We start from the raw sequence: 24,421 nt of genomic DNA on the forward strand, positions 1-24,421 counted from the left end.
GTATCAGGGTGATGGTGGCCTCATAGAATGAGTTTGGGAGTGTTCCTTCCTCTGCAATTTTTTGGAAGAGTTTGAGAAGGATGGGTGTTAGCTCTTCTCTAAATGTTTGATAGAATTCACCTGTGAAGCCATCTGGTCCTGGACTTTTGTTTGTTGGAAGATTTTTAATCACAGTTTCAATTTCATTACTTGTGATTGGTCTGTTCATATTTTCTGTTTCTTCCTGATTCAGTCTTGGAAGGTTATACCTTTCTAAGAATTTGTCCATTTCTTCCAGGTTGTCCATTTTATTGGCATAAAGTTGCTTGTAGTAGTCTCTTAGGATGCTTTGTATTTCTGCAGTGTGTGTTGTAACTTCTCCTTTTTCATTTCTGATTTTATTGATTTGAGTCCTCTCCCTCTTTTTCTTGATGAGTCTGGCTAATGGCTTATCAATTTTGTTTATCTTCTCAAAGAACCAACTTTTAGTTTTATTGATCTTTGCTATTGTTTTCTTTGTTTCTATTTCATTTATTTCTGCTCTGATCTTTATGATTTCTTTCCTTCTGCTAACTTTGGGTTTTGTTTGTTCTTCTTTCTCTAGTTGTAAGGTTAGATTGTTTACTTGAGATTTTTCTTGTTTCTTTAGGTAGGCTTGTATAGCTATAAACTTCCCTCTTAGAACCGCTTTTGCTGCATCCCATAGGTTTTGGGTCGTCGTGTTTTCATTGTCATTTGTCTCTAGGTATTTTTTGATTTCCTCTTTGATTTCTTCAGTGATCTCTTGGTTATTTAGTAACGTATTGTTTAGCCTCCATGTGTTTGTCTTTTTTACGTTTTTTTCCCTGTAATTCATTTCTAATCTCATAGCGTTGTGGTCAGAAAAGATGCTTGATATGATTTCAATTTTCTTAAATTTACTGAGGCTTGATTTGTGACCCAAGATGTGATCTATCCTGGAGAATGTTCCGTGCGCACTTGAGAAGAACGTGTAATCTGCTGTTTTTGGATGGAATGTCCTATAAATATCAATTAAATCCATCTGGTCTATTGTGTCATTTAAAGCTTCTGTTTCCTTATTTATTTTCATTTTGGATGATCTGTCCATTGGTGTAAGTGAGGTGTTAAAGTCCCCCACTATTATTGTGTTACTGTCAATTTCCTCTTTTATGGCTGTTAGCAGTTGCCTTATGTATTGAGGTGCTCCTATGTTGGGTGCATATATATTTATAATTGTTATATCTTCTTCTTGGATTGATCCCTTGATCATTATGTAGTGTCCTTCTTTGTCTCTTGTAACATTCTTTACTTTAAAGTCTATTTTATCTGATATGAGTATAGCTACTCCAGCTTTCTTTTGATTTCCATTTGCATGGAATATCTTTTTCCATCCCCTCACTTTCAGTCTGTATGTGTCCCTAGGTCTAAAGTGGGTCTCTTGTAGACAGCATATATATGGGTCTTGTTTTTGTATCCATTCAGCAAGCCTGTGTCTTTTGGTTGGAGCATTTAATCCATTCATGTTTAAGGTAATTATCGATATGTATGTTCCTATGACCATTTTCTTAATTGTTTTGGGTTTGTTTTTGTAGGTCCTTTTCTTCTCTTGTGTTTCCCACTTAGAGAAGTTCCTTTAGCATTTGTTGTAGAGCTGGTTTGGTGGTACTGAATTCTCGTAGCTTTTGCTTGTCTGCAAAGCTTTTGATTTCTCCATCAAATCTAAATGAGATCCTTGCCGGGTAGAGTAATCTTGGTTGTAGGTTCTTCCCTTTCATCACTTTAAGTATATCATGCCACTCCCTTCTGGCTTGTAGAGTTTCTGCTGAGAAATCAGCTGTTAACCTTATGGGAGTTCCCTTGTATGTTATTTGTCGTTTTTCCCTTGCTGCTTTCAATAATTTTTCTTTGTCTTTAATTTTTGCCATTTTATTACTATGTGTCTCGGCGTGTTTCTCCTTGGGTTTATCCTGTATGGGACTCTCTGTGCTTCCTGGACTTGGGTGGCTATTTCCTTTCCCATGTTAGGGAAGTTTTCGACTATAATCTCTTCAAATATTTTCTCTGGCCCTTTCCCTCTCTCTTCTCCTTCTGGGACCCCTATAATGCGAATGTTGTTGCGTTTAATGTTGTCCCAGAGGTCTCTTAGGCTGTCTTCATTTCTTTTCATTCTTTTTTCTTTAGTCTGTTCCGCAGCAGTGAATTCCACCATTCTGTCTTCCAGGTCACTTATCCGTTCTTCTGCCTCAGTTATTCTGCTATTGATTCCTTCTAGTGTAGTTTTCATTTCAGTTATTGTATTGGTCATCTCTGTTTGTTTGTTCTTTAATTCTTCTAGGTCTTTGTTAATCATTTCTTGCATCTTCTCAATCTTTGCCTCCATTCTTATTCCGAGGTCCTGGATCATCTTCACTATCATTATTCTGAATTCTTTTTCTGGAAGGTTGCCTATCTCCACTTCATTTAGTTGTTTTTCTGGGGTTTTTTCTTGTTCCTTCATCTGATATATAGCCCTCTGCCTTTTCATCTTGTCTATCTTTCTGTAACTGTTGGTTTTGGTCCACAGGCTGCAGGATTGTAGTTTTTCTTGCTTCTGCTGTCTGTCCTCTGGTGGTTGAGGCTATCTAAGAGGCTTGATGGGAGGCTCTGGTGGTGGGTAGAGCTGACTGTTCCTGTGGCGGACAGAGCTCCATAACACTTTAATCCACTTGACTGTTGATGGGTGGGGCTGGGTTCCCTCCCTGTTGGTTGTTTTGCCTGAGGCAACCCAACACTGGAGCCTACCTGGGCTCTTTGATGGGGTTAATGGCAGACTCTGGGAGGGCTCACGCCAAGGAGCACTTCCCAGAACCTCCGCTGCCAGTGTCCTTGTCCCCACGGTGAAACAGAGCCACCCCCCACCTCTGCAGGAGACCCCCCAACACCAGCAGGTAGGTCTGGTTCAGTCTCCCCCAGGGTCACTGCTCCTTCCCCTGGGTCCCGATGCACACATTACTTTGTGTGTGCCCTCCAAGAGTGGGGTCTCTGTTTCCCCCAGTCCTGTCAAAGTCCTGCAATCAATTCCCACTAGGCTTCAAAGTCTGATTCTCTAGGAATTCCTCCTCCCGTTGCCGGACCCCCAGGTTGGGAAGCCTGACATGGGGCTCAGAACCTTCACTCCAGTGGGTGGACTTCTGTGGTATAAGTGTTCGCCAGTCTGTGAGTCACCCACCCAGCAGTTATGGGATTAGATTTTACTCTGATTGTGCCCCTCCTACCGTCTCACTGTGGCTTCTCCTCTGTCCTTGGACGTGGGGTATCCGCCTTGGTGAAGTCCAGGGTCTTCCTGTCAATGATTGTCCAGCAGCCAGTTGTGATTCTGGTGCTCTCGCAAGAGGGAGTGAGAGCACGTCCTTCTACTCCACCATCTTGGTTAATCCAAACCTGTATTCAGTTCTAAGTCGGTATGTGTTCTTCTGAGACTTAATTTTTTTACTTGATGTTTATGAGATTCATCCATTTGGAATGGGTAGCTTGAGTTTCATTTTCATTGTTGTATAATTTCCACTGTATGGATATTTCTTGATATAAATTTTTTTTGGTGATGGATGTTAATGGATTGTGGATAAGGCTGTCTCCAAATCTTGGGTCTAAATCTGCTTCAAGTGTTCTTGTAAGTGCTTACACATATACCCCAGGGGTCCATTCACATAGGAGGTGGATTGTAGGTCGTATATAAACTTCATCTTTACTAGAAATCCCCAGAATGTTTTCAAAGTGGCTGAACCAATTTACACTCCCAACAACAATGTATGAGTTCCTGTGGGTCTACTTCTTGCCCATGCTAGGTAGTGTTTGACTTCTTAATTCTACTGTTCCGTTGATCAAAAAACAGCTGGTTGTGACATGGTATCTCACTGTAATTTGAAATTTTTATATTCCTGATAACTATTGAGCGTGTCTTCATACTTGTATTTCCTATTCTGTGAATTTCTTTTTCAGATCTTTTGCCCAGCTTTCTTTATGGTTGTCTTTTGATTGTTTTTAAGGATTTTGTTATGTTCTGGTTACTAATACTTGCTGGTTTCCTATACTGTAGATGTCATTTCTTGGGCTAGCACCTATCTTTTTTTCCCTTTTATTAGAGTGTTTTTTGCTTTTGCTTTTGGTGAATAGGAGTTTTAATATTTGAAGTCGAAGTGATCTTTTCTCTTATGGTTGTCTATTTTGATGAGTAGACATTTATATGTCTGTATTTTTGTGATAAAACCTCATGCTGCCAAATTAATATTCTAAACAGCAGAGCATAAAACACAGAGTTGGTAGATCTGTCGCCCACTGTGAGTATCTCATGACTATGAGTAATCTTCCATATATATAATGTGTGTGTATGTAACAAAAAAGACTATAAAAATTTTTATTTTGATTCTAGTTTAGCAATACTGTTTGGGGGGAATAACTCATCAAATGTGAAGGACTGTATCTTCCTCTTGCCTAAATGATCATCTTATGTTTCTGGAGTGGCTTGTCTGGAAAAAACCCTGTGGATATGTGGGTTCAGGTATGATGGTTGAGTCTGGGTGCTCAGGTAAGTGCTCCGTTGATGTCTGTTGCACAAATGAATATGTAATAGCGTCTGAAGTTGACAACAGACATGTCTGCTCAAAGAATAGACTAGTGGTTCTCAACCCTGGTTGCACCTTAGAGATACCGGTTCTCTTGGTTTGAAGTAGGACCCAAGCATTAATATAATTAAAAAGTTCTTCAGGTACTTCTAATAAGAAGCCCAAGTTGAGAACTTCTAGGTAAGATAATTGGAAGCAGGAAGGGGAGGGGAGGGGAGGATTGGGACCACCTGTTTGGCTCTGAAAGGTCCAGGGGGCAGTGGAACATGGTGAGAATCAAAGTGAGGTGAAGGCTGGAGGCTGGTGTGAGGTCAGAGCTGACCGCTGGGGCCTGTGGCTGATCAGAGACAGGAGGAGGAAGGAAGCATTCTGGGTGTTCGGAGGACAGTGGGCCTGGGAGGTGAGGCAGGACGAACCAGTGGTTCCCAGTCCAGAGCAGCGATGCCCAGCAGCCTCAGGGTGGGGCACGTGGAGGCTGCACTGCTGGTGCCTTTCTGACCAGAAGCCACAGGGCAGGCGTGGGCTCATTTAGAAGGGACAAGTCAAATACCACCTTTGCTTACCCAGAGCTCAGAGGAATAAAGAAAGTAGTTTGGCCTGGGAATGGAGGGTAGACAGGGGACCCCTTGAGAGATGTAAATACTGTTTTAAAATCAGAGCCAACAGGGCAGCAGTCAGGGTTGATTAAGGATATTTAAAAAAAAGAATGATCTTTACAATGGGGCACCCCTTTCATGAAGTGAAGTTGGTTTGGCCCTGAGCTGTGCGTGTGTATACACCTGTGTGTGAACACTCAGTACTGCAGGTGGTGGGGAGGGATGGATTCCCAGGGAGTTGTTGAAGTGGGGAGGATTCAGTCTCTGAGCTTGTTTTTGGAAGGTAGAAGTCATGGCAACTCCCTACCCACCCTGACAGACAGAGGCACACACACACAGAACTTCTCCTTCTCAGTCCTGGTGGCAGCCCTGTTAGCAGCAGCACAGACTACTAGGGTGTGAGCAGAGATTGCCAGGTGCTGAATCCATCTGCAAAATTGGAATAGAGTCCAGAAACCCATGAGAGAAATATGGGGAGTGCAGTCAGAATTAACGCTGTAAAATTTGGAGCATAATGAAAGAGCAGTGCACTGGGAGTCGGGAAACATGAAGTCTCAGTCCCGACTCTGTTACTTACAATCTGTGTGATCTTAGGCAGTTTAATTCAATTGCATTTCTTTATTGAGCGCCAGCATTTACTGAGCACCTTCTAGAGGCTGGGGACAAAACAGTGAAAAAGACAATATCTGTGTCCCTCAGGACACTCACAACCTTGCCCAGGGGAAAGATATTTAAATGGGTAGTGAAGTAAATGCTAAGAAGCCCACAGGAGGAGCACTGAGCAGAGAGAGTGGTGAGTCCTGTCTGGGTGCAACTGGACCTGGACAGCCTTTGGAGAGTGGGGGGCACTTGAGCGGCCCTCCAAGCCTGAGTCAGCTCTGCTGAGCAGCTGCAGGAGGAAGGCCTTCCAGGTCAGTCACTTTGCCTGAATTCTCACCACCTTCATATTTGAGGGAAGCTCTAAAACCGGAGTCCAAGTTATTTAACACAATTCCTGAAGCTACCGAGAGCTGTGGCCACCACCACCAGAGAATATGCTGCAGTTACAGGTGGACCAGCCGCCTGAACTGCCGTGATTTCTCTCAAGACTTAGTCTCTTTCGTCTGCACCAGCTGGTTTTCATCTTGGAGTTCCCTCTCCTTGGATATGAAACCAAGCTGGGGGGAGGGGGCGGGCGGTAATTTTTTTTTCTTGATCGTTGTGGTGTATTTTACCCACTTGCTTTCACTGCTCTAGTTCCTACTCATAGCAGTGTCTTTGTTTTGTTTTTGCAAAGTTTCTGTTCTTGACTATCCAGAAGGTAGGCAAACCAAATGGTTTTTCTCCCCGAGTCATAAATCTGATCCTGTTAATCCTCTGCTCAAAAACCTGCAATGTGGTTGGTGCCTACAGAATCAAAAGGGATTTCCTTTCCAGAATCCTCTAAGAACTGACCGCAACCTAGTCTTCCCTTTCATGCTCTGTAATCCAGCTTCTCTAGAGTCTTGTCTTCTCCCTGACGAGCATCTTTGCATTCTTGCCTCTGTGCCTTTGCTTCTGTTGTTTCCTATGCCTGGAATTTCCTCTCCCAACCCAGTCTCTTCTTCTTCTCATCCATGACCCACTTGTCTTCATAAAGCCTTCCTTGATCTCCCCACCTTCAAAACCAGAAAGATGGTCTCCTTTCTCTCAACCTCAAAGTCTGAGGGGAAATGTCTATCAATCAGAATTCTGTATCTCACTGAACTCTCAAACAAAAGCAAGTGATAGAAATTTGCATATCAAACACGTCTGAATGAGTTTGCCTCTCATAGACCCTCTCAGAATGAAAAGATATATTCCCAGTTGCATGTTCAGGGACCTAGGTTGCTACCTTGAGATCAGCCAAGGTGAAAGTATTTACACCGTAGAATCAGTAAATGATACAAAATAGGACATTTCTTTTTTCCTGAAGAGCCAATTCATCTGAGTGTGAATTGGTGACCCTGCTTCATGTATATATGTATGTGTGTGTGTGTAGGTGACCATGCACACACATGTGTGTACACATAAATATTCGACACACTATTAATGCTGGACAGTTAAAACTGCACTATCAGCCTGCAGTGCTTCCTCATTTGGCTGCTGGGGAGAGCCGTGGGGTCGGAGTGACGAGGCAGCGTGTCTCTCTTCACACTCTCAACTTATCCTCCTCTCCTCTCCAGAGCTGGAATTGTAATACCTATGACCGCACCTCCTTCTTGCTTCTGTGTCCTTGGCAAATGTGGTCACATCCTGGAATCAGAGCTGACACACTAACTGAGGATCTGTGTATCTGCAGTTGCTCAGAGTTCACTCTTTGAAGTGGAGAATCTTGGCTTGACTACACAGACATCAGTCAACGGTCTCCTGTTTCTGTTCATAATTTGTTCTCTTAGAAATGGGTGAAATGCAGGCAATAAGACTGCCATGTTAGAAGGAGAACTCTGCAGACCGCTGCTGCTGTCTGTGCCCATACCTGCTGCTGGTCAGGCCTTGGGCCATCCCTCATAGGCCAGGAGGAGAGGTTCCAGTTCTACCGGGATAGTTGACCTCTGTTGGACACAGAAGCCGAAGTCTGATGACTGGAGCGCAGACCAAGAAGAAGGCACACCCAAGAGACAGGAAGTGACGTGTAGGTCAGGACTAGAGGAGCTGGGAAACTGAGGCTCCCAGGCTGGCGGTGAAGTTGACCTGTGCTCTCTGGGGGGCAGCACAGGGACGTGGGGCTGGGGGGGATGGGAAGGGATGGCAGAGGCCGGGGTCTTGGAGAGAGCTCAGTGACCTTGCGGTTCCTCTCCTGGGCTCTGCCTCAGGTGGCAGCTTCCTGCTGATGTGGATCCGGAGGAGGTTAAAATGCCAGATGCAGGCAGGGAACTCTTGTGCTGCAGGGGAAAGCTGGAGGGTCTTTCCTGTCTGTCAGCAGGAGAAGGATCTTCTAGATTGAGGCTTGCTTCTAAAACTGCATGCCGTCACTCCATGGCTGTTGCTTTTCTCCTGCCAAGGTCGCTCGTGTGAGAGTGCCGAGCACAGGGCTGGAGACAGAAGGGCCCCCGCAGTCATCAGCTGCTTTGCTGGCAGAGTTGAACACGGCCTGTTTAACAACATCGTGCACACATTCGTTCCTTCAAAGTACACAGGAATGCGTCGGTTAGGAGGGAATTATCACTTTGGGGGCAGTCTCTGCCCTTGCCCCAGTCCCTTAGCCTTCCAAAGCGAGCCACTTTTTATTTGATTGCTTTTAAACTTTTATTGATTTCTTGTTTCATTTGTCTTCTGCCCCTGGGTGCCCCTGTGCAGGGCCAGTTTTGCTGGAGAAAGCGCAGGAGGCCCTGTCACAGGGGCTTCTGTGGGTGGTGCAGGCACTCTGCCAGGAGAGACCAGAGAGCACAAAGATACCTCAGATTATCAGTCACATTTCTCTTTCTGTACCAAACTGGTTTCACTTCTCAATCGTTAACTTTGTAGCAGAATTCTGGCCGTTGCACTGCTTTTGAGGGAGGGTGTCTGTTTCAGACGATAAAAACTGCTTTTAGGGTGAAGCTGCGGTGGCGGCCAGAGCCCCAGTGATGCAGGAGACCTGGTGACGTTCTCCTTCCAGGGGAATTCTTGGGGCTGGGCACGTATCAGTACAGACCCCTCACAGGGCATTGTTTTGCTTAGAGAAAAGCAACGTGAGTGTGTCACTTAGGCCTGAGGACCGCAGTGCAACACTGAAGGGACTTGTCGCAGGTCCACAGGCTCAGGGACCCGAGGAGTCATTCCAGCCCTGCTGGAAGGACTCACTGTGGGAAGGCTGCTTCCCCAAGTAGGGCAGGAGAGCCCAGCTTTGCTCTCCTGAGAGCTCACTGCAGAGAGCGGGCCGGAGGAATCCGCCTGACAGAGGAAAAGGACATCGGCAACTCGTGGTTATGTTTTGGAGAAGCTTCACACCATGCCCACCTGCAGTTAAAGGGCAAGAAAGGAGAAAGGGAAATTAGTAGTCTTCAAGTCTAATGTAAAGAAAGTTCTGCTTTTCTTGTTTAACTGATAAAGCCTCCTCTGACCCTTGGGGTCACTGAAATGTCTCTGGTCCTGTGAACTCCGATGCTTGCTGAAGCTGTCCTGTCTGACTCACAGGGGCCAACCTGGTGTGTTGAATGCAGGATAAGCTGCTAAGTAGAGGCAAAATGACTGCAGCCTCTTAGAGAAAAACAAACCTGGATCCATGGAGGTGAGGCCAAGACCTTCAATCCGATTGTCTAGAGAAGAGTTATTTTTAGAAATCCAAGTAAAGTAATTAAAAATAAAGAGAAATATTTTCTCTCTGCTTACAGCCAAAGGCAGTTAGATGGTGTTGGCCAGTGAACACCTAAGCTCATTGCTAGAGTCATGGGACAGAGTTCAGCTTCCTGTGGTCCTGGTGTGAGGTTACTCAGTTTATTTGAGGAGGTACAACTGAAATGAATAATTTAGTCATGGTCAACACGGGTAAGAGTAAGCTGTTTACTCCTCATACTAAAACATGAAGATAAAAAAATAAGATTAAACATAGGAACACTCTTAAACCATCAAAATGCTTTAGCTTCCACATATGAGAGGAATTTTTACTCTTTGGAAATTTTGGAATAATAGCCTGGCATCATGCCCAGAATAGTAGGTGCTCAGTAAATAATTATTGAGTTGTTTTCTCCCATAAAGAGAGAGTAAAGAATAATATGTGCTTATTATAAAAATCCATGCACTTAAGGTAAAAATAACCTGAAATCCTACCACTTAGCCTTGAGGATATATCCTCCCAGACATTTCAGTGCACATAAATGTATACAATCTTTTACAAAACCAGAATTGTACTGTATGTGATATTTTATAAACTGTCTCCACGTCAGTAAATTGGGTCCTTTTATTTAGCTGCGAAGGGGCATGACATAATATCCAGTGTAAGGAAGAATTTGTCAATTCCTGTAGTTTATGACTTGACACATCTCATGTGCTGTTTTTGTTTGTTTGTTTGTTTGTTTTAGCAGGTCTCTTCTGCAGAGGTACGCATCGGGCCCATGAGACTGACGCAGGATCCTATCCAGGTACACCTCCGTTCCTCTGTAGGGACTTGGTTTGCAGAGCAAGTGGTTATAGAAGCACTACGCGAGGGCCTCTTTCATATACAGCAGATGGCCATCCTTGCCCTGACGTGCATGCCCACATGTCCATACGTGGTGTGTGTGTATATGCCTGTGTGCAAAGGCTTGTTTTTATTAATGTCAAGCTTGAGGAATCAGATTGCTTTCTTAAAGACAAATATTGCCCCATTTTGAGTATAAATAATATAATAGGTAGAGCGATTGCATGGTAGGTTGTGAGGGAGAACAACTCTTCACCAAAAAACGCGTCTGTTCTACATTCTGCTTCCGCAGCTGGAAAGAGAAGAAGCCGTGTGTGGTAAAGGGCAGGGCTTTGCCACGAGCCACGGCTGGGTGGGAATCCTGGCTCTGCCTTTACCAGCTCTGTGACCTTGCATGTATTGCTTCACTTCTCTACCCAGTGCCTTGTCTGTAAAGTGGAGACGGTTATGTCTCTCTCTTAGGAAATTATGAGTTCAATGAAATAGCATCAGGTGCTTGGGGCACTGCCTGGCAGTAGAAGGTGCTCAGTGATGGTAACTGTTGTCCTGTGTGACTAGAGGCAGGCAGCCTACTGGGCTCTGAAGCACCAAGGCTCCTGGTTCCAGGGAGAGAAGGGGCCAGCGCCTGCAGCCTTGACCACCCTCTAACAGCAGCAGCACCCGTGTCCTCCCCACCACCTCTCCAGCTTCCTGTGTGCCCTGTGAGGAAATAGGTATGAGAGGTGTTTGTTAAGTCCTCGTCTGCATCTGCATCTTCCTGGTAGACCTACATGAGCCACCTTCCTCCTTGTAAAACTGTAGCTTGTTAGCACCTGGAAGCTTGTGCTGCACCTTGGACAAGTGAAGATGCAGAGAAGATGTAAATAAACCAATTAACATGTAGATGAAAGTGAAAAACCAACCAAAGAAATGTACTGTTTAAGAGCGGTTGGAAAAGAAAATAATTTACTGTTGCTTGGAAAAGGAAATGCAAATCTAGGGAAAGGAAAAAAACAAGAGGTTTAAGCTTGGGAAAATTGGATGAAAACAAATTTAGGAGCAGAGAGAGAGAGGAAGAGAGAATTTATTAAAATAAACATAAGCCACACTATTTATATAGAATACAAACAAGTGGAAAATTCCAGTATTCATTCTGGGGGCATGGACTTTGTAGTCCATTTTGAATAAAGGCAGTGACAAAGGTTCTGATATCAGTATTTATTCCCAAAGTAATTTCCAGAATTTTTCTTGGGATTAGTGTGGTTTTAGATCAGTTACTTTAATTTACCTTCATTTTTCACCCTGTGCTGTACTGGCAATGAATGCTCATGATAAGGGCATCTCATTCTTAAATCTTTTTTTTTTTTGAGATTTTTTTTTTGATGTGGACCATTTTTAAAGTCTTTATTGACTTTGTTACAATATTGCTTCTGTTTTATGTTTTGGATTTTTGGCTGCGAGGCATGTGGGATCTTAGCTCCCCAACCAGGGATTAAACCCGCAACCCCTGCATTGGAAGGCGAAGTCTTAACCACTGGACCACCAGAGAGGTCCCCAAGGATGTCTCATTCTTATAAAATATAATTTGTTAAATTGTAAAGTATTTTAAATACTCATAAAAGTACATGTGTATACCCATATCCACTTTTATGAAATATGCTAATTTTATCAAACATGATAAATTTATTTTATCAAGGATGTCCTATTTGTCTCAGAGTTCTTTTTAGAAACAAGAGATTACAGATACTTCAAGCCCTATTTATCCCTTTGCCCTCCTCTCTCTTCCCTAAAAGTAACTACTATATGGAGATTGATTATGATAGGTATTTGTATATTTCTTCTACATATTTATATATCCATTTTTAAAAAATATTTATTTTTGGCTGCATTGGGTCTTGGTTGCGGCACACGGGATCTTTTGTTGCAGCACATGGGATCTTTTGTTGCAGTACACGGGCTTCTCTTTAGTTGTGGTGCACAGGCTCCAGAGTGTGCGGGCTCAGTAGTCGCGGTGCGCAGGCTCTCTAGTTGTGGTGCATGGGCTCTGTAGTTGTGGTGTGCAGGCTCTCTAGTTGTGGCATGCGGGCTTAGTTGCCCTGCAGCATGTGGGATCTTAGTTCCCCGACCAGGGATCGAACCCGTGTCCCCTGCATTGGAAGGTGGATTCTTAACCACTGGACCACCAGGGAAGTCCCATGTATCCATTAATATTTACTTTGTTTTGAATATTTTAAACTTTATTTGAAAGGTGTCAGGCAGCAGGCATCATTCTGAAATTTTTCTTTATCATTTAGCGTCGTACCTAAGAATCTATCACCTAATCTAAGGTCACAAAGATTTACTCCTTTGTTTTCTTCTAAGAGTTTTATAGTTGTAGCTCTTATATTTAGCTCTATGATCCATTTTGATTTAACTTTTGTATATGGTGTGAGGTAGGGCTTCATTCTTTTGTTATGTGGATATCTAGTTGTGCAGCAGCATTTGTTAAAAAGAATATTCTTTCCCCATTGAATTGTCTTGGCATGTTTTTCTAAAATCAACTGACCATGATTGTGAGCATTTATTTCTGGATTCTCAATTCTATTCCATTGATATATGTCTGTCCTATGCCAGTACCACACTGTCTTGATTTCTGTAGCTTTGAAGTGTGAGTCCCCCGACTTTCTTATCTTTCAAGATTGTTTTTGCTATCTGGGTCCCTTGCATATTCATATGAATTTCAGGGCCAGCTTGTTAATTTGGGGAGTTGGGGGGGCCAGCTGGGATTTTGATAGTGATTGCAATAAACCTGTAGATCAATTTGGGAATATTACTGTGTTAACCATTTTGTCTTCCAATCCATTAACATAAGATGTCTTTCCATTTCTTTAGATTTTCTTTAACTTCTTTCACCAATGTCTTGTAGTTTTTAGTGCAGTGTTTTATATTTTTGTTAAATTTATTCCTGAAATATTTTATTCTTTTTGATGCTATGGCAAATGGAATTGTTTCCTTACTTTCATTTTTGGGTTGTTCATTGCTAGTGTATAGAAATATATTTATTTTTGTATATTGATCGAACTCATTTATTAGCTTTTACATTTTTGTGTGAATTCTTTAGGATTTTCTATATACAGGATCATATCATTACTACTTTCTTCCCAATCTGAATGCCTTTTATTTTGTTAGCCTGATTGTCCTGCTAGAACCTTCAAAACAATAGTGTGTTTAGATACTATTTATAAGATATATCCAGATCTTTTCTCAAAGTGGCTGTACCATTTTACACTCCTACAAGCAATGTGAGTTCTTATTACTCCAAATCTTTAGTAATGTTTGTTTCAGTCTCTTAATTTTAGCTCATCTAGTGGGTGAGTAGTTCTATCTTACGGTAACTTAAATTTGCATTTCTCCATGACTAATAATGTGAGCACTTTTTTGTTCGCTGATTGGCTATTTTTAAAATCTTCTGTGAATGTTTAGTTAAGTCTTCTGCCCATTTTTAGTTGGGTTGACTTTTAAAAAACTACTGAGTTGTGAGAATTATGTATATATTCTTGTCCCAAGTCCTTTATCAGATTTTGAAAATATTTTCTTCCAATCTGTGACTCTTCTCTTCATTTTCACAAATTTGGATTTTGAGCAAAAATTTTAGTTTTGATATAGTCTAATTTATCACTCCTTTTATGGTTATTGCTTTCTGTGGTCTATGAATCCTTAATCCCAGGTTGAAGATTATTTCTCGTTTTCTTCTGGAAACTTTATTGTTAAATTTTAATTTTAGATCTATAATCTATCTCAAGTTCATTTTTATGTATGGTGGAATAAAGAGGTCAAGGCTCTTTTTCCCTCTATGTTGAATGACCAGCTCCATTTGTTGAAATGACTGTGTATTCCTTGCTCCATTGAATTACTTGATGCCTGATTCTTTGATACTTGTTGCAACTTGTTTGGTAGCCAATAACGTAGCCAGTTTTGAAGTTTTCCACAAAAACTTTTAAAAAGATGTATCTCTATTTCTGGAATACAGGTTTCTATATCTGTGAAATTAATTCAACTTTATTAATGATGCTATTCAAACCATCTCTATCTTAATTTCTTGTGTCTGTTAGTTTCTATTGTAATAGATATGTCAGTATCCTCAATATTTCTTAATATTTTCTGATGCTTGGAGTCTGTCATGTTAATGTACATCCAAGTTCTAGATTGCTGTATGTTCTTGGTGACTGTTCCTTTTATTATTATGTAGTGTCCCTCTTTAAACTTCTGCCTTAATTCCTATTTTATTTGTTGGTAATATGGCTGGACCAGCTTTCTTTGGTTAATATTTTCCTGGTATATCTTCTTCTATCTTTTCATTTTTGGTTTTATTTATAACTTTATGTTAAATATCCCTCTTATAAGGAGCACATAGTTTAATTTTTCTAAAACCTATTCTGATAATCTGACTTTAATAAGAGAGTGTAATCTTGTTACATTGAGTGTGATTACTGATACAATTAGTCTTATTTTGTATCTTCTATTTGTTACCCTTTTTCTTTTTCTCATGTATCTCCTTTTTGTTAAGTTGACATAGTTTTCAGAATTACCTTTTATTTTCTCTGTTTTAGAAGCTATAGGTTAGGCTTCTATTTTAGTGGTTACCCTTAGCTTATTTTTAATATGTTTGTTTAGCAGTCAAATTTTATAACAAAGTCTCAAGTGTATCATATTTCTGTCCTCTCAAATACGATATAGTCCTTTGCAGTATTTAAATATCCCATAATGGACTCACTCCCTCATCACAAAAACGATTGTCTATAATTTTGGACTTATTATATTTGGTATGTTAAAACATAACGAACATTTTAAATCTGTGCTCATAAGCTATGAAATATAATAGTAAAACTAATGCCATGAACCCACCACCCAGCATAAGAGGTGGAGTGTTTCCAGTGCTACCGTGTACCCTGCCTGGTTCCTGTCACATGAGTTTGGCCCCCATGACAGCAGATACAAGTGGTCAAGAGTCCCTCTCTGAGTGAGGGACAGAATAATTAAGAGACTCTTTTTTAAAAAAATAATAATTTCAACTTAGAACCAAGGATGCCTTTACTCCTGTGTCTCATTCAAACGTAATTTCACTCACTGATCATCCAGTTCGAGTCTGTGGAGTACCTATGTGCTCAAGGCTCTGCACCAGGTGCTGCAGGGGAAGGGGGCCGAACAATGACCCCTGACCACCCAGGGAGTCTGGCTGGTTGGTTTTATTGTCTATTACATTCTAACTTGAAAGGCAGAGATATCTAGTCAAGTGTTCTTGTGCTTCTGATACTGTCATCACAACTGTCTTCGAAATGGCCTAGAACCTTAGTTTTTAAATTTTTTTTTTTTCTTGGAGAAAAATTCTGTAATTTTTTTTTTCTTGGAGAAAAATACCTACTCTGTAACTTCACTGCCATGCGGAAAACGTTAACTACGTCAGCCGGAATGCTTAGGACTTGGGAGGAACTTACTTGACAAGCATATTCCAGGATGTGGTTGCTTTTGAGGGTGCACTTCTGAGGTCACCAGGGGAAATTTGCTCCCGTGTAGAGACCAGGAGGTGTGATGTGGCCTGGCGGGAGTGCTGCTGGAAGTGGAGCGGGTGGACGTGCCTCGTCGTATTGTAGAGGACAGCTCTCCTGGGTGAGTGCCTGTGACTCACAGCAGGGCATGTTTTCCAGTCTTAGCAAAAAAAAAAAAAAAAAAAAAGTAGGGGAAATATTATGAGGCAATAGATTTTTATCAGCATGCTACCATCTGAAAATCAAGAGGTCTTTTCTTCGTCAGTGCCTGGAGCATATTTACTTCCCCGTGTGTGGAATTGTCTCTGCTTAGAGTGCTGTCGCCCCTGCCCCTCACAGAGCTTTCCGACTGGACTTGGAAACAGATCTTCACTGCTCTGGCCTAAGCGTTTTCCCAGCAAGACAGCACTTTCCTTTAAAACTTAAACTTCTGTGTTGTGTGGACATGGATTTTTTTTCTGGAACCATTATATATTGGAGACTTTATGTTGGAGATCCTTTGGCCTTGTGGGAAGCTGTTCTTCACATAGTAAATGAAATGACGGAGTGATGGAGATGTTCAGACTCGGTAACTTGCTGTGGTCAGCATCTGCCCTCCGGTCTGTCCTTACTGCTGGTACCAAGTCAGGTCCTCTACCTGGCCCAGCCAATTTCATGGGACCACAGAGTTGTTAGGGGTTTTGGTCCAATATTTTGGGGGTAAAATAGAGTACGTTACTTAATGATTGCCCAGGCTCGGGGGTCCAGCCAACCTCAGTTCAAATCTTGTTAGTTGTGTGGCTGTGGGTGTGTCTCTTAATTGTCCCATATCTCAGTCTCCACGTCTGTAAGTGGGGATGATGCCCATCTCGAAAGAGTTGTGAAGGGTTATTAAATGAGATAGTATGTTTAAAGTCCTTTCAGTATCATGACTGGCCCTTAAATTCTCATTAAACTGTAGCTGCTCGACAAAGCCCTTACTTTGCATAGTTCCAGTGTGTGCAAATTTCAGAGTTAACATCAGATCACCAAAAAAATGTATTAAACAAGACGTATTAGCGTTACTTTCTTAGGGACATTTGAGGAAAGCTCCCAAACCATTTTTTCTGACTGAATCGACCCCACCTATGGTCAGATCGGCCAGCTGTTTAGTATGATGTGGATATACTTATATATGTGGTCTACTCTAGAAGCTACTTGTTACCTGGCTTTTGCTTAAAGCCAAACCAAGTATTCTGAAAATTAGATGTTTAATAGTAGACATTGATAATCCATTTGGAGACATGTAGACACACTCTTTCTAGAAAGAACACTAATAATAATGAACGCTTCCATTGTCTTCAAGTTAAGGAAAAGCTAGGGTTTTTTTTCATCTTTTTCATAATTAGCCTTCACCAGAGAATACAGTTTCATACTCACTTAGCTACCAAAGACCGCTTATTGCTGTCCTCAAAAAGATAGTTTTCAGTACTTTCTTGATAAAACATGTCAAAGGAATGGTTACAATACTTGTAGCACAGCAAGAGGACATCAGGAAAGATTACTGAAGGAGGAGCTGGGAATTGTGGGTCCAGTTCTGCCGTTGCTCTGCTTGGGGAAGTTGCTGAACTCATCTGTTGATTGGGGGTTGATGGATCACCCCCAGAGTCCCTTCCTGCTCTGAGAACTCCTCAGAGTCATGGTCCCTGTCCTTGTCATGGCCACTAGGACCCCCCCAAGTCCCCCGGAATCTGAGTGCTACCCCCTGCAGCCTCTTACACTTCATTCTCTGGGTCCCGCTCTGGGTCATCCCTTACTTCATTATTCTGGCTTGGGTTGAAAGATGAATTAAACTTTGTGGTTCCGGGCTTCCCTGGTGGCGCAGTGGTTAAGAATCCGCCTGCCAATGCAGGGGACGCAGGTTCAAGCCCTGGTCCAGGAAGATCCCACATGCCGTGTAGCAACTAAGCCCATGCGCCACAACTACTGAGCCCACGTGCCACAACTACTGAAGCCCGCACGCCTAGGGCCTGTGCTCCGCAACAAAGAGAAGCCATGACAATGAGAAGCCTGCGCACTGCAACAAAGAGTGGCCCCTGTGCACCGCAACTAGAGAAAGCCCGCGCACAGCAACAAAGACCCAACACAGCCAAAAATAAAAACAAATAAATAAATTTATTTTAAATAAATAAATAAACTTTGTGGTTCCAAGAAGGTGTAGGTAGAAATAGAGGGAGACCCTGCATGATAGTTTGAGGTATTCATAGCTACGTTTGAAAAGCCGTACAGGTAGCCCTGGCTTTGCACAGTTCCAATGTACACAGATTAGGGCTAAATAACACCAGGCCCAAAGATTGCAGTCACATTGGTGTTTTAATTGTGATGATTGCATCAAGTACAAACTTTGCTGCTAGTTCTTCAGTCCACAAGTCATTATATAAATAACAAATGTGCAGCCTGAGCAGTGACGAACCACATCACTTTTTTTGAAGTCTCTGCCTGTTAGTTCCAGCACAGACAGCAGAGTGTGCGGTTGTGTCGCCCCTTTATCTCTCCGTGACAACTCGCATGGCATTACAAAATATTTATAAGTATATCTTTGAAAGAAGGAGCTAGCCCACAAAGACGAGAGTGTAGCAAAGGAATGGAAAGCGATAATGCTGGAAGTGAAACAGCAATGTAAATGGAGTTAGAGAAGAAAGCTGATTGGCAGTGTTGACACTGCAGCCTGTGAGAGGTTCTAGAGGGTAGCCAGAGGAAGTTAGTCAATGCAAGTTTATTGAGCTAAATGAAGAAAGTGGTTATGATGAAAAAGACGACGTGATGCCAACAAAAAACTGCACAGTAATTAAAGGAACTCTGGGGACATTTCATGACATTGAAAGTACAGAGGATAAAATGTTAGAAGCTGATCCAAACTTGAGTTTATAATTCACCAAGGTGGAGAAAGGAGGCTCATTCTGTATCATAATTTATACAACTGGAAAAAGGCAAGCACTGTTCAAACTACTCAATAAGCTTAAAAATTTTTTTTTAATTCACAGTTTCTAATGTTTTAAAGTAAGTGCACTGAATAAATATTAATTTTACACTTTTCATTTCGCTATACATTTATAACCAACAATAAAAGTTTTTTATATTTTGACAAAATTTCCAAATGTCATGGAACCATCGTTTTTACCATCCTTCATTAAGATTGCTTTGCGTGGTCATTTATACGGTCTGGCACTGCCATGCACAGTGAGCACTGCCTGTGTTTGTGTTCTGATCCTGGACAAAACCCAAGCTGGCCAAGATCTGCTCCAGAAGAAGATGTTTCCTCATTGCCCTGGGCTTCACCCCAGATCTGCTTTTAATCTTCTTCTCTTTCTCTGTGTTTACAACAGTGCAGTGAGGTTGATATAACAAAACTACTTCCTTCTTCCCGTTCTCCTGTGCCTAGATTCTTTCCCTGGATGCCATGTCCTTGCTCTGTCTTTGGTTACTGCTTATTAGTGCATCTCTTGTACTTATCTGCTTACCTGAAACTCTCCCCTGCTTGCGTCCTAGGGGTAGAGACTGGACTATGGTTGTCTCTGTCAGCTTCTTACTCTCAGTTCTTAACATCTTGCATGATAGGTCATCAAAAGTATTCTTTGAAGGAATGTTCCACATACTATTTAGAGCAAGTAAGAGTCAGTTTACTTTTACTCTTTATAAATTAAGTTCAGCTATATGCTTTTATTAATTATTTTTTAAAATATATTTTACAAAATCATTTTATGGGATTTGCCTCAGTGAATGGTCAATAAACATTTACAAACTGACATGTTTGATAAAGAAACTAAATATTGATACATGGAATGATAAATCTGAAGAGGGACTATATCACAAAAGGTTTTTGAGGGGTTGTGTTCTTTGGTTTTAAGTAACAGCTGTCTTACACAAAATAGTAAATGAGTAAGAAATAGATAGTGCGTTTTTTTTTTTTTCAGAATCCAAGGAGGAGTTGAAAAGCCATGGCTTACAAAGGGTGACAATGAGCCATCTCTGACTATTTTGACAGAAGGGATTTAAGGTTCTTCCTTCAATATCGCTACTATTAATGAGCCATGGGTCCTAATTCCCAGCCTCTGTGTCTCTCTGTTCACATTTCAAATTCCCGGAAACAACATTATTAGTCCAGCTGTGGCCTAGGAGATGGGGACAGAGAGTACAGCTTTGGTTACTTGGGTGTGCTGCTTTCCTAGAGAAGATAGAATTTTCCAGAGATAGGCAGACCTTAAAAAAAGTGATTACTATAGTACTTTAAAAAATATATATATATATAGTTTTTTAATTCCTATAGATTTTCACTTTGCTTAAGCGTTGAATTATTGAAAAGTAGTCTTTCTGAATTATTTTTTTATGAATGGAAAAAATTTTGAATACTACCTAGAGAGATTTTCTAGTGAGTACTCTTGTAATATAAATACTCTTGTTTCAATATGTAGATTTTAATTTTTATTCAGGTAGGGGGAGGACAACAAATTAGGAGAGACTGTCATTGAAAGATAGTTTGTCACAGTTTCCGAGAGGAGAGGCGGGCCGTGCAGGACCACAGAGGGAAGCACTAAGGTTGATTGGAGGCAGGGAGCCTAAAGGGGAAAATGTGGGCCAGAGCCTTGATTGTGGTTTCTGTGGGAAGTGGTGAGGCAGGGAAAGCAGGGTAGACAGGTTTAGCTAGTTTGAATCATTCCAGAGGAGTGTTGGGCAGAAGGGCTGTCCCTAGTTGTCTGGTGTCTGGCACTGGAGTGATTAGGGCAGGTAGATAGTGGTCCAGAGGGTTAGCGAGTGATAGGGGTGGTAGGAGTACGACTGGGTTGGTTTGCATATGAAAAGTGCGTTCCTAGGCAAGTCGTTTGCTTTCTCTAGGGGTTGGAGAATTGGCTATCCCTCTGGGGCATCTCTCCAGGGTCAGCAAGGCTCCAGACATCAAAGCATCAGAAATATCAAAATTAACGAGGCATAATTAATACAACTCCCCACTTTGAATTGGTTTTTAAGTTTCCAAGTGAAATCCGGTGTAAGTTCCTAAACCAGGCATTGCCAAGATCGAGCCCTCTGCTGTGACCTCCACTTCCTCTCCCACCAGCTCACCCTCCTCTCTGTCACACTGGCTTCCTTGAGTTCCTTGAACACATCAGGCATGAGTCCCACTATAGGAACCAGTGGATCTGTTCCCTCTTTGTGGAATGCTTCTTCTTCAGTTATCAACTTGACTTTTTCACTTCCTTAAGGCATTTGCTTACATGTCACTTTCTCGGTGAGGCTTACCCTAACCACCTTACTTAATACTGGTCCCAGCACCCACTATGGATCCCTCTTACTTGACCCTACTGTCTTTACCTAGCACTTACCACTTTTAACATTCCATATCATTTGCTTATTTATCATGCCTGTTGTTTGTTTCTTTACCCCTACAATGCAAGAGGTCTTTATTTTGTTCATCAGCATACTCCAAGCAATTAAAAACATAGTAGGTACATAGTAGGTGCACATAGTAGGCACATAGTAGGTGCACATAGTAGGCACATAGTAGGTGCTGGCACATAGCAGGTGCTCAGGAAATACTTGAATAATGACATTATTTTTCCAAAAGTGGAACACTCCCGTCTTTTAAGGACATCTAAGACATATGAGATTAATAACTGTAGCGATGTCCAATATGGGAATACAGTTAGGTTCTTATTGCCTTCGTCAAATATTGAGGCATAAATGGTATAAAGGAAATATAAAGTGTTGAGATTCTTGCTTAGCAATCATAGTTCAGCCAGACAGATGAGATAAGAAGTTCTGTCACCTTTTCTGACTTCTAGGCTTTGCTCACTGAGTTCCTCATGCTAATACCACAGCTACATCAAGTAAAGGGCTAGTGACTTTTTGTACAAGCCAGTTTATTCTACCTGATTTTTTTTCATTGTAGCTCCATTGTTAACAGTTCTGTTTGAAGCCTTTCTTTTCACTATCAAGATCCACAAGGCTGAGCCCCTCACTTCTCTTGGAAGAGCCACCTCCCGTTTCTTCCTGGAAGTAGCTCTGTAGCTGAGGTTTTGGGGGATAGACTGACCTGAGGAGTGACAGACCCTTGCCCAGAGGGAGCCGTTAGTAAGTGTGGCTGCCTCACGTGTTACTGGCGTGTGATTTCGAGCCATGTGCTAAGAAGTCAATGTCAAAATCATACTGAAAAATAGTATTTATCTTCCGGAAACATGGCATTTGAGAAAACGGAAGATGATTCAAACAGCGTAGAACAAATGACATTTATAATACATTCAGATGTTTAACAGTAAGGAATTATTGGAGAGGTTTAGGTATGAAATGGTGTTGTGGTTTTCTTTTTTTTTTTTTTTTAGAAAAGAGTCTTTATCTTTAATAGATGCATATGGATGAAATATGTGGGATTTGCTGCAAGCTGATACAAGAATTGGAAAGTGGCTAGGGATAGAATTGAAGCCAGATTGGCCAGGAGTTGGTTATTGCTGAAGCCACGTGATGGGTACATGAGGGTAATTTCACTGTTGTTTCTATATATTGTCAATTAATGAAGCATTTTTTATTTTAGTTTATCTGTGGCTGCATCAGCTTTTTTTTTTTTTTTTTTTTTTGGCTGTGTTGGGTCTTCGTTTCTGTGCGAGGGCTTTCTCCATTTGCGGCGAGCGGGGGCCACTCTTCATCACGGTGCGCGGGCCTCTCACTGTCGCGGCCTCTCTTGTTGCGGAGCACAGGCTCCAGACGCGCAGGCTCAGTAGTTGTGGCTCACGGGCCCTGTTGCTTCGTGGCATGTGGGATCCTCCCAGACCAGGGCTCGAACCCGTGTCCCCTGCATTGGCAGGCAGACTCTCAACCACTGTGCAACCAGGGAAGCCCAATGAAGCATTTTAAAAATGTATTGGTAATTGGGCTTCCCTGGTGGCGCAGTGGTTGAGAGTCTGCCTGCCAATGCAGGGGACACGGGTTCGAGCCCTGGTCTGGGAGGATCCCACATGCCACGAAGCAACAGGGCCCGTGAGCCACAACTACTGAGCCTGCGCGTCTGGAGCCTGTGCTCCGCAACAAGAGAGGCCGCGACAGTGAGAGGCCCGCGCACCGTGATGAAGAGTGGCCCCCGCTCGCCGCAACTGGAGAAAACCCTCGCACAGAAACGAAGACCCAACACAGCCAAAAATAATTAATTAATTAATTTTTTAAAAAAAGAAAACTTTAATAAAAAAAAAAGAACAGTTAAAAAAAATGTAGTGGTAATTATTGGACAATTTGTCTTGTTTCTGACTTTAAATGAAACACATTCAGAATTTCATCATGAAGAATGGTATTGGCTGTGGGCTTAAAGGACCAGAAACTTCCCTTCTGTTCCTAATTGTTTAAACCAGAAGTGGATGGTGAAGAATATTAAATGCCTTATCAATATCTTGAGATTATTATATGTATTTCTTATTAGACCTATTGCTGTGATGTAGTTTTATTCCAATTGACAGTAAAAACCCTCTTACATTTTGCAGAAACCCTGCACGTAGTTATCCTTTCACTCAGATAGTAAGTGCTGACCGGCAGGGGGTCACAGCAGGAACAAGACAGGCAGGTCCTTGCTGTCCTGGAGCTCAATTCTAGTGGGGAAGATAGACCATAAACAAATAAATGAACAAGTTCAGGTGGTGGTATCGCCATCCCTGGCTTTCTGGCCACCAGGGAATCTGGGTCCCAGAGTCCAGGGAATGAAGAGGGCAACATGGTGGGAAGTACGGCTACCTTCTTTCCAGGGAGTGAGGCTTCACTTTTCAATGAAGAAAAAAGAGGCACGTTTCCTCACCTTAGCTCCAATAGCTTCACATTTCATGATTGTTCTTTCTAGATTTGGCAAGCGCTAGGTGTTGGAATTAGTTTTTGAGATTGTTTTGAGTTCCCATCCCTTCTGTGTCTGGATAAGGATTTAAGTGCTAAGTTTAGAGAGGTGGCCAGGTACCTTGAGATGAACACCAGCTGCCCTGGCCCCAAATATGTGTATATGTGAATCATAGTCTAACTTGTGTTGATTAGCCTGTTTTCATTTCAGTGCTCAGTCTATTTAAAAACGAAGCCAGTTAGGAAATTACAAACGGGTAACAACTACCAGCAGAGTGATGGACCATGTATTCTGTGCTCACTCAGGCCTCATAGCTAGCTTACATGGCACTGTTCTTAGCACATCTGACGTTGGAGAAGCTGTAGGCTGAAGAGATGAACTACCTTGTTCAAAGACACACTAGAATCAGTGGACTGGCTGGGATTTGAACCCAGGTAGCTTCACTCCAGAGGCTGCATTTTAAACCAGTATCTTGTAGGCCCGCTTTTAATACTCTCTAAGGATGATGATTACTGTCAAGATTCTCTTTTCTTTGTGTTCCAGGTTTTGCTGATCTTTGCAAAGGAAGACAGTCAGAGTGATGGATTCTGGTGGGCCTGTGACAGAGCCGGTTACAGATGTAATATTGCTCGGACTCCGGAGTCAGCCCTGGAATGCTTTCTAGATAAACATCATGAGATTATTGTGATCGACCACAGACAAACTCGAAACTTTGATGCAGAAGCAGTGTGCAGGTACCTTAGATATGTTAATATGTTAGTAAATGTCCACTTAACAGCTTAAAATGAAATTCATTTACAGATGTCTTTAGTTCTAGCCCAAAT

At 42.0% G+C, this 24,421-nt stretch overlaps 1 protein-coding gene across 4 annotated transcripts in view; it reads left to right on the forward strand.

Moving 5' to 3' along the window:
• The window catches only part of PDE8B (phosphodiesterase 8B), a 269,134-nt gene that overhangs the window by 103,379 nt on the left and 141,334 nt on the right, over positions 1-24,421 (forward strand). For 2 of the 4 annotated variants that reach the window (XM_057541773.1, XM_057541775.1), the window contains exons 2-3: positions 10,177-10,236; positions 24,141-24,331. In XM_057541773.1, coding sequence (XP_057397756.1) covers positions 10,177-10,236; positions 24,141-24,331 — 251 coding nt within the window. Of the gene's footprint in view, positions 1-9,314; positions 9,387-10,176; positions 10,237-24,140; positions 24,332-24,421 lie in introns of those variants that run through there. The other 2 variants (XM_007175883.2, XM_057541774.1) reach the window with 2 other exon arrangements.

This window comes from Balaenoptera acutorostrata, chromosome 2, assembly GCF_949987535.1.
Source record: "Balaenoptera acutorostrata chromosome 2, mBalAcu1.1, whole genome shotgun sequence".
NCBI lineage: Eukaryota > Metazoa > Chordata > Mammalia > Artiodactyla > Balaenopteridae > Balaenoptera > Balaenoptera acutorostrata.